The sequence below is a fragment of the Carlito syrichta genome, unplaced genomic scaffold (genome assembly GCF_000164805.1).
Source record: "Carlito syrichta isolate Samal-C Ts95f unplaced genomic scaffold, Tarsius_syrichta-2.0.1 Scaffold314760, whole genome shotgun sequence".
NCBI classification, from domain to species: domain Eukaryota; kingdom Metazoa; phylum Chordata; class Mammalia; order Primates; family Tarsiidae; genus Carlito; species Carlito syrichta.
The window spans coordinates 230,418-240,752 of NW_007258856.1; the positions used below are offsets into that span (position 1 = coordinate 230,418).

A 10,335-nucleotide genomic window follows, 5' to 3' on the forward strand; every position below is an offset into this window, starting at 1 on the left:
AAAAAAAAAAAAAAAAAAATGAAAATCTCCTCGCAGAGATAAGTCATTAAGTCATTATTCGCTCTCTCTCCAAAGAGATAGATTAAAAGGGATGGAACCCAGAATAATGGGTTCTTAGTTTTGAATAAGAAATGGGGTAACAGGCCAGATGCAGGGGCTCATACCCGCAATCCCAGAGCTTTGGGAGGCTGAGGCAAGAGGATCGCTTGAGTCCTGGCATTGGAGAGACCAGCCTGGGTAACAAAGTAGACTGTCTCTACAAAAAATAATTTTAAAAAATTGGCCAAGCATGGTGGTGCATGGTTGTAGTCCCAGCTACTCAGGAGCCTGAGGCGGGAGGAGTGCTTGAGCGCAGGAGTTTCAGGTTGCAGTTAAGTTATGATTGTGCTACTGTACTCCAGCCTGGGCGACAGAGCAAGAAGACCCTGCCACTAAACAAATAAATAAATGAAATCTCTTAAAAAAAGAGAAGTGGGTACAAGACTAGCCAAAAGGCCTGGGGTGATGCCCAAAGAAGACAGGTCCTGTGGAGTCCAGTGAGAAGAGGGACCCAGGACACTGGGAAGGGCGTGGGGCACTGGCCAGCACCCTGCAGTCACCACAGCAAGAGGGAAAAGGCCTAGGACCTACAATCTGGCATTCACTGGGGAATATATACTTTGGAAGACCATATGCCCTAGTCTTGCATTTTCACAGGCTCCAGGGACTCCTACAGCAGTGCTCTGTACGTATTTTTTAAAGGTAATCAATGTATATGATCTGAATGCTCACGTGCTGTCTACAGAAGTTATCGTACTTTTCTCCATTTTGCAGCTGAGGCTGACACAATGTAAGGGACAGCCAAGGAGGATAAAGAGAGAGTGCAGGGGTAGGACCAGAACTCAGGACTCCTGGCTCTGGTTCTGATGCCCATTGACCCTGCTTAGACAGAGACATGATTGGAAAGGCCTCCTTCCCTTGTTCTCTGAAGCTTAAAGGAGAGGTGGTCACTTGGGCTGTTGCTCCCCATTTAGGCAGGGGTTGTCCAGAGATCCCAGCTTGGAGAGACCCTGGGTAGAATCAAGAAATATCTTTGGGCCGAGCTCAGTGGCTCAGTCTGTAATCCTAGCACTTGGGGAGGCTGAGGTGAGTGGATTGCCTGAGCCCACGGATTCGAGACCAGCCTGGGCAACTTGGCGAGACTTCATCTCTACAAATAAATTTTTTAAAAATTAGCAGGGCATAGTAACACGTGCCTATAGTTCTGGTTACTTGGAAGGATGAGGTGGAAGGATCACAGGAGCCCAGCAGGTTGATGCTGGGGTGGCAGTGAGTGTGCCACTGCTCTGCTCCCCAATCTGCGTGAAAAGTGAGACTCTGACTCAAAAAAAAAAAAAAGAAAAAAAGAAATGTCTTTGACCACCCATGGACCAACACACCTACCCATCTATCCACGACCACCTGACATGATGGTTAAGAGCCTGGACTTGGAGGTCAGCCATATCTGAGCTTGAATCCTGACTCATCATATATCAGCCATTGTGTCCTCAGGTAAGTTCCTTAACTTCCCTGAGTCTCAGTAGCCTTGCCTGTAAAATGAGGTTACCAAGGGTTTCTACTTCAGAGAGTTGGTGTGAGGATTCAATGCAACAAAGCATGTAAGAACACATTTTGGAAACATCAGCTCTCAGTACACGGTAACTTCTGCATTATCCCCAGGAGAATCGTTTCCCATGGGCTCCTGGGGGCCAGGCAGGGGGCTGGGTGCTGGGCACAAAGAGGCCAGATAATGCAGTTCCTGTCTCGGGGACTCAGAGTCAAGTTGGGGAGAGAGATAAGGGGTGTTTTGATAGGATATTATGGGAACACAGAGGAGAGGTATCTATTTCAACCAGGGAAGGCTTCCTGGAGACGGTAATATTTGAGCAGAGTCCCAGTGGCTGAGAAAGAGCTAGTGAAGTGCAGGTAAGTACTCCAGGCTAGAGGGGCCGCATGGACATCGTCAGGAAAAAACCGACCCGCACAACCACGCCCCAGCCAAAGAAACAACAGTGCATGGAAGCTCATTAAGTCACTTGTAGAGATAGCCGCCAATAGGGTCTCCTGAAAAGGGACACACATACAGAAGAAGACAAACCAGGGGACACAGGGGCAAACAGAACGCTCACAGAGCGCCACAGCAGTTCCCAGGAGAACTCATTCACAGTCAAACACACACTCACAAAAGCCACACACATTTTCCCGCTGAGGTTTAGAGGCCGTCTGACACTTGGCCCTGACATCAAACCCAGACCGTTCCTCCTTTCTCTGGCTCAGCGGATGGTCCACAGCAGAGCTGGCAGGTTTCAGGCACCAGCAGCTCCTTAGGAATCCAGTTCCATCGCCGCCCTCCAGCCAGATCGGGCAGGCGGCAGCTTGGGAGTGGGGGCTGGGCTGGAGAGGGGGCTGGAAAGAACTAGATGGTGGGCCGAGTCCAGTCGGGTCCCGGCTTTCCCTGGGGAGTGGCGGGGGTAGGGGGCAGGAGCATCAATGACCTGGCAGGTCATAGACGCTTTCAGTAACTAAAGAAGAAATCAGAAGCGTCTGTCCTTACGGACACCAAGGGCGATGTGCTTCCTGCCGACTGCGACTCTCTGGAAGGGAAGGAAGACAGAGCAGCCACGGATGATAAATAAACCATGGGTGCCTGACCGGGCCGATGCAGCAGCGGGGATTCAGGCAGGACAGAAAGAAGGGTTTGCTCGCCCAGCCTACCAGACCTGCAGCACAAAGTGGCAAGGAAGCCTCCTTTGTCATTCGCGAAGACCAGAACAGCCTCCTTCCCCCTGGGGCAGGGAGAGGAGCCCGGTGACCTCAGTAAGTGCCCTGTCCCCCCATTTTCCAGGCTCAGAAGCTCAAATGAGGGTGAAGTTAGATCCCAGGCAACCGCAGGGCTGAGAGAGCTCTTTGCTGCAAGCACTGGAGACTATATTTACTTTCAGCTCCCGCTGCTCTGTCGGAAATTTGCTGATTGCATTTGGGCGGCAGGCAACACATCTGAAATCTGATAAGGCCTGCTGCCACTGAGGCAGGGCCATCTGTCTCAGGATTTGTGTGCTGATAAGTGGCCAGGACAAGAGCATTCCAACGAAAGGGCAGTCAACCCAGGGTCTGCGTATACACAAAGAGAAGAAAAAATGGCAAATTTCAGATGAAAGAAAATTCGACATGTTCTCACCATCTCTCTGGCACTTCCTGCCACAAGGCTGTCTCCTTAGGAGAATCTCACAGGGTTTTGGGAAACACAGGAAGAGGAGGGTGGTGTGGACACGCTGATAAGGGCTCTGGCCTGTGTCACTTCCCCCTAATATTAACAACTGGCTCCAGGGTGCTGCAGGACTATCTGGGGTCACCTGTGGTCACTGCTTCTCCTCTCTTTTGGGGGCTAAGTCAAGTCCAGAGGCTCAAAAAGTCAGAGAAGCCCTCAAAAGCCACCAAAGTCTAAATAAGCAAAAAGAGTCCTTACGTTCTTGATTGAATATGAAGTCTGCTCATCTCAGCCTGGCAAACTCCTACTCATGTGCCAAGGCCCCATTCAAATAATCCCTCTTCTATGAAGCTGCCCATGACCACTGGTTAAGTTAATCACTCCTTTTCCCCCAACAGTAGCCTGTATTTACCTTCTAACATCATACATAGCAGACAGTATAAAAAGCTTTTATTTCGATTTCTCTCTTCCCCATTGGATTTCACAATCCTTGGAGCCAGAGGTTATGACTTGGTAATAATGGTAAATTTAGCATCATCGTTATAGGTGTTCAGACTACAGAGTGAAAGTGTCTTGGATTCAAATCCCGACTCTGTTACTAACTAGCTGAGACCCTGGGAAAAGTTATTTCATCTTTCTGAGCCTCAGGTTTCTCATTTGTAAATTGGGGATAAGAACACCTCCCTCATGAATCGTATCTGAATTGTATGTGAATCACAGTAAAGCTGTTACAAGAACACACTCACCCCACAGGGTAGTTTTGGGAATTAAATGAGATAACACGTGGAAAACTCACAGCACACAGCTGGGTATATGTTATGAGGTCAACAAGTGGTTGTTATCACCGTTAATAGTCCTTGTGCTAATCATATTCCCACGGCCCGAGCCAGGCCTGGCACACAGTAGGGTTCAATAAACATTCGCTGAACAAATCGGGCAGTAGACTTTGCGTATCTCCTATTTCTGACCAAAAGTGCTCAGCTGACTTAAGTGTATCTCCAAAAATATTAACACAAACCTCCTGAGGATTAATCGCCATCTGCAGTTTTGGAACTCATGGCATGAGTTGACGTTACATAGGGGGCATCATAAATTATTAAGATCCCTAATTAGGAATTTTCTGCATTATTTTTGGACTGTCTGTGGTTAAGATGTTATAATGACATCCTCACTGGGAGAATAAAACTCAGAGTCTTATTGGGATGAAAGGTTTCCATTTTGTGTTCATCTAAACTGAGGTGGCCACAGAGAAACAGACATCAGAACACAGCACCCCGCAGCCCTCCCCACCCAGTGCATATTGTGGCAGGGAAAACCGCCCCCTCCAGAAAAGGCTTTCTACCTCTTCTGTCCAACAATCTTCAGTCTGTAGTGTCTTCGAGACCAGAAAGTCCATTGGATATCATCTAGTCCAATACGTTTCGAGTATTTTTAAGCCGTGGAACACTTCTTAGGATAAGAGATTCAAATGGGAAAGTACAGCCTACTCAGAACACTGGGGCAGCTTTGAATGAAATTTTGAGTGGGAAGAACGAGTCCCACCCGTGGAGGCTCCCTCCCCACCGACAGCAGCCTCCAAGATGCCTCAGCAGAGCCTCGAGTGTTAGGATGGACAGAACTGAAGAAGACAGATCCCTGAAAGCTTTTTATAGCCTATTAAGATGACATGAACTAAAGCCAATGCATCTAGCAAGTTGTAGAAGCTCTCGACACTGGGCCAACACACACACTCCCTGCAGCTTTCTGAAATGACTCAAGCGCCGGAGGGGGGTCATGGGTGATGGCGTGGCCTGGCGAGTGGGGCACCACATGGCTCTCGGGCAGAAACTCGCCTCCTGGTATTCCTGCTGACCAGACACAGAGCATCCTCTGGAAGGGGATAGTGCTTGGGGCTCTGTGCATGTGTAAAGAACCCCCCGCCCCCATGCAGCCAGGGTTCACATATGTTGGCCTCTTGTGCTGTCCTGCATGACTGAGCCTTCTAGAGGGTGCCCTGCCCTGCCCTAGGGCGGCCTACCTTGGGATGGAAGACGTGGTTCTCCTTCCCAAGGTGGTCCACGATCCCGAAGATGCACAGTGGCCCGGCAAAGCCCAGCAGGTCAGCCAAGATGCGGAAAGTGCTGCTGAGGACCAGGCGTCTCCCGAAGGCGTGGCACAGTGCCCGCCAGATGGCCCGGGCGCCCTGTGTGCTCTGCACGCCCTTGCACTGCCGAGAGAGACCATGGCTGGGTCAGATGGACAAGGGCTCATTCACGGCAGGGCCCAGCCTCCCCGGATGGCCCTGCTTCCTGCTGTCTGGGAAAACCCAGTGGTCACATCCTCTACAAATGGGTGAACTCCAGGAAGAAATCATGGAATCACCAAGTGCATGATGGTGGGCCCTATCAATGCCAACGGGGTCTAGATGGGAAACTGAGGCCAGATGATTGCTAAAGGTCACACAGCTGGCCAGGGTCTATGTACTGAGCATGACACTGTAATGAGGGCGTGGCCATGTGCCACCCTCACTCACTTCCCTCCGGGTCTGCTTCAGTGTTTAGCCTCGTGCTAGGGCATGGGCAGTGAAGGAGCACTGAACTGGGAGTCAGGAGACTGGCTCTGCCATCTACCAGCTGTGGGACAGCTCTGGGCAAGTCAGAGCCTTTCTCGAGTCCTCAGTTTCCTCCTCAGGGCAGTGGGGACCCCTCTGCCTGGCCCCAATCATGGAGTTATTGTAAGAATCAGGCCACTCACACTCTGCCCTCCAAATCAAGTGACAATTTCCCCTTTTATAGTCATTGTGCGCCAAAAGAAAGAGCACAGGGCATGAGGGAGTCTGGTGGGGTCACTTCCCTTCTGAGGGCCTCAGTTTCCCCATCTGGATAATGAGGATATTGGACCAGATGACCTAAATAAACCATAAGGGCCACTCTAACTGTGACAGTCCTGTGAATCTTTGATCATGGACTTGTCCTTGGTTCACTGTGTGACTTAGGGTAAGCATCTTCCCCTCACTGGGTCTCAGTTTCCCCTCCCGTTCCTGCAGGGTTTTGACCTAGTGCCCTCAGAAGTCCCTGTCTGTGACTCTAAACCAGAGGACAGGGAATGGATGGTGTGGCTGCGCCCCCACTGACCCCCTGGGCGTCAAAGGCCTCACAGAGCCGCTGGTAGTTGGTGAGGGCCCTCATGGCGATGGGCAGCTTCCCGATGGCCCGCAGATCGATGGGTTTCTTGTGGGCGGTCTTGATGAAGGTGTTCATCCACCAGTAGGTGCCCTTGGACAGCAGGTTCACGAAGGGCTGTAGGAAGCGGACCCCCAAGTCCTGCAGGTCCTCGGGGGGCTTCACCTCCCTGGGTGTCTTGAAGAAGATGTATCTCTGGGGAGCACAAGGGCCATGGGGGATGGCACGTGCAACTTCTCACCACCCTTCACCTTGTCCAGCAAGGGTCTCGGTCATGATGTCCCACCCTCTAACCGATGGGACCATCTCTTGCCTATAATAATTTCCAAGAAAAGGATCCCTCAACACCTCTTGGCCCCCAGTGCCAGGGCTGCCAGTGCACTGAGGTCCACTCTCACTCCCCCGGCTAGGCTGGGTTGGATTTAAGTTGGGTTGGGGAGGAGCAAGAATCTCCCATATTCCATCTTCTCCACAGATCTACGGACACTACCATGTTTCCTATTGAGTTCACAGAACTCAAAGTCACGCAGACCTGGATTCAAATCCCACCTCCTCTGCTTACTAGCAAGGTGTTTTTGGACAAGCCTCATCTAAACTTTCCTCACCTATTAAGGGGGTGCAGCCTGCATCACAGGGTTACTGTGAGGGTCGGCTGAAGGGAGGAATGTGAGAGGATTTGTATCCTGGGGGCTCACCAGCTAGAAGTAGACAAGCCAGAGAAATGCAGGTAAAAGTAGCACTTCACGCCCGTGAGACCAGCCCAAACGAGAAAGGGATATAACCCCATTGCTGGTTGGAAGGCAGGCAAGAGTTTTCTCCTTCCTTGCCAGTAATCCCAGCCTTTCTGGAAGCTGGTCTGCAATTTAACATTTAAAGTACACTGGAGCTTTTGACCCAGCAATGCCACTTGTTGGACTGTCTGCCATAGAAATAAAAGCAGCAATACACAAAGATATCCATATGCTCAACACGCCATTATCTGTGAAGGCAAGAACTTGGCCATGAAGCGGATGCCCACCCGCAGGGAATCAGTCATGCATGACTCATCCGTGTGATGGAATAGTTCACAGTCGTGAAGAAAACTGACAGGCCATACCACACGGCCTGGAGGGAGTCCTAAGAAATATCTGCTGGGTGAGACAAGTAGGATGCAGAAAACAGGGCATAACGTGATCCCATTTTTACAGAACAAATATACAAGAGGGAACCTATATCTTTACTGAGAAAAAAACACCTGAGTGGATATTTGTTTAGATAGATGTGTGTGCGCGGCATTATATGAATAAAAGCAAAGTGTAGAAAGATAGAGGAGAAAGATGGGGGTTGGGGAGGGGGCACGCTGGAGTCTGAGGTGGGGGAGAAGGAAAGGAGCAAACAGAAAAGATAATACAAAAGATGCACGTGCGGTCACATTTACTCATCCAGGTATGCATGTGACCCCTCGAATGCATTAAAGCACAGAGAAGTGCCCACCCTCTCCCCAGGAAAACAAAAGGGGAGGAGCCAGCACCTGAAGCTTTCTTCCCTTCTGTGTCCTTCATCTTGTCACCCTGTCCCTCTGAGAGCCTATAGCGAGTGCAGATGGGCCGGACGGAAGGTTTCTCCTGGAACTCCTCCCAGGTGTCCTATCCCCTTTTGGGTGCAGGTAAGACAGGCTGGCTCCTCCTCGGGTTCAGCCAAGGAGCAGGCTGGGGGCCTACGCCCAGGGCAGGCAGAGGCCAGGGCCCTCACCCCCACTTACCCGCACCCGGATGACGTTGACCTCCACCAGCAGCAGCAGCCCATAGAGGACCACCAGCAGCCCAGTGAGGCAGAAACGCAGCTGCGAGAAGCCGATGGCGTGGTCGGAGAACTTGACAAACTTGATGGTCTTGGTGATGAAGGCCAGCGTCCAGTAGACCAGCAGCGCTGCCGAGGACAGACAGGAGAGTGTCACGTGATGTGTGCACTCACGCATGTGCAAGGGGTGGGAAAGAAGGAGGGAGGAATGCATCAGGGAACAGGTGTGCGTGTGTGCACATTTCTTTTTTTTTGAGTCAGGGTCCCAATCTATCACCCAGGCTGGAGTGCAGTGGCACCATCACGGCTCACGGCAGCCTCCACCTCCTAGGCGCAAGGTGATCCTCCCACCTCAGCCTCTCCAGTAGCTTGGACTACAGACATATGCCACCACACCTGGCTAATTTTTTAATTTTTTTAGAGACGAGGCCTCACTATGTTGCCCAGGCTGGTCTCGAACTTGTGGGCTCAAGTGATCCTCTTGCCTCCACCTTTCAAAGTGCTGGGGTTACAGACGTGAGTCACTGTGCCTGGCCATGCACGTGCACATTTGTGAGAAAGGGGAGGCACACAGGTGACTGTGTCAGAGTGCGTGACTGAGACGATGCCACATATTACAGCATTCATGATGGACAACAACATCAATAATCCCATAAGACAAACTGATCAGGCAAATTTCACCAAACAATAAATGCTGAAGAGAAGAACAGAAAAAATACTTTTTGTGTTTCCCTAAGTTACAGGCGCTGTGCCAAGTAAGCACTTCAAACACATTATCTCATTTATTTCTTACAATAACCTTCAGAGAAAATAATGCCGTCACCCCCAATTTATCAAAGGAATTGAGGCTCAGAAAGGTTAGGTAATTGATTCAAGGTCATACAGCCATCACGTGGCTGAGCTGGCTAGCTTAATGCTGGAGCCCATGCAAATCAGGTCCAAGTTCTATGACTTCCTTGTTGAATTTCCATATTGGGAGATCTTAAAGGTCATTCAATCTAGCCCCTTCATTTTACAGATGAGGAAACTGGGGCCCAGAGAGAGGACGTGATCTTGCTCAAGCTCGCTGCCAACTAGTAGCTGAGAGAAAGTGAGGAGCCAAGTCCCTGTCCTTACAGTCCAGAGCCCACCACAGTGTGATGATGCTCCCCGAGAATGAAAGGACACAGAAAAAGTGAGTCACAGTCCTGCACAGCAGTACAGTATAGTGGTTAGTGTGCGGCCCTGCAGCCAGATACACCTGGGCTCAGATCCTGTGACATTATAGCTGTGTGACCTTGGATAGGTCAGTTAACCCATCCAGACCTCAGTTTCCTCATCCATTAAATGGGGATGATAATAAGTACTACCTCAAGGGTTGTTGTGAGCAATGTATGGAAAGCACTCAGCCCTGTGAGCCTGGCATGCAGTGGGTGCTCTTTGGACATCAGCTGTAAATATTCTTACTACCTCTAGATTTCAGGACAAATATCAGAAGCTATCAGTAGATTCTATCCTCAATTCCCAGCCCTCCCTAGTCTACCAATAAGCTACCTTACTTGCAACAACAAACAGCAGTAACTGGTGAAGTCCCCCTGCAGGGGGCACTTTAGTACTCACCACTCCTGCCCTCCTCATACCTAGGGTCCTGACTCCAGGTCAGGTTCCTTCCCCGAGCTCCTTGCTAGACGGTCCCTGTGAGGGAAGGAGACTTTCGCCCTGCCCTCCATCCTAGGTGGGCCTGGACACGGAGGCCAGGACATCTCTTGGGGGACAAAGATGGGTCTGTCCCACTTGGCTCCGGTTTGGGAAACAGAGAGAGACGTTGGGCCCCACCATGCAACCAGGGCTGAGCTTGCCCAAGGAGTCGATGCCATTCACCTCCACTCCCTGGGTGAAAGCATTAGAACAGGCGGCAGACAGAAGCCCCTGCTCTCTGGTCTCAGCCCTCAGGACTGGAATGATGCTCCCCAGCTCAGTCTGCTGTCCAGGTCACAAGGACTTCCACAACTGAAGGCTATCCCCCTGCCTCTGGACAAACTCTCTCCCAGGCCTCAGAGCCCGTTAATGGAGGGCACCTGCTGGGGCTGAGATTTGAAAATATGCCTCAGCTGGGCTCGGTGGCTCAGCCTGTAATCCCGTGCTTTTGGGAGGCTGAGGTGAGTGGATTGCCTGAGTCTGCGGGTTCGA

At 50.9% G+C, this 10,335-nt stretch overlaps 1 protein-coding gene across 2 annotated transcripts in view; it reads right to left on the minus strand.

Annotated features, from left to right (window-relative positions):
- ABCC8 (ATP binding cassette subfamily C member 8) overlaps window positions 1-10,335 on the minus strand; it is an 86,470-nt gene that overhangs the window by 64,514 nt on the left and 11,621 nt on the right. For both annotated transcript variants that reach the window (XM_021719484.1, XM_008071834.1), the window contains exons 4-6: window positions 8,129-8,295; window positions 6,340-6,582; window positions 5,244-5,432 (exon numbers count right to left, since the gene is read on the minus strand). In XM_021719484.1, the coding sequence (XP_021575159.1) occupies window positions 5,244-5,432; window positions 6,340-6,582; window positions 8,129-8,295 (599 nt within the window). The remainder of the gene's footprint in view (window positions 1-5,243; window positions 5,433-6,339; window positions 6,583-8,128; window positions 8,296-10,335) is intronic.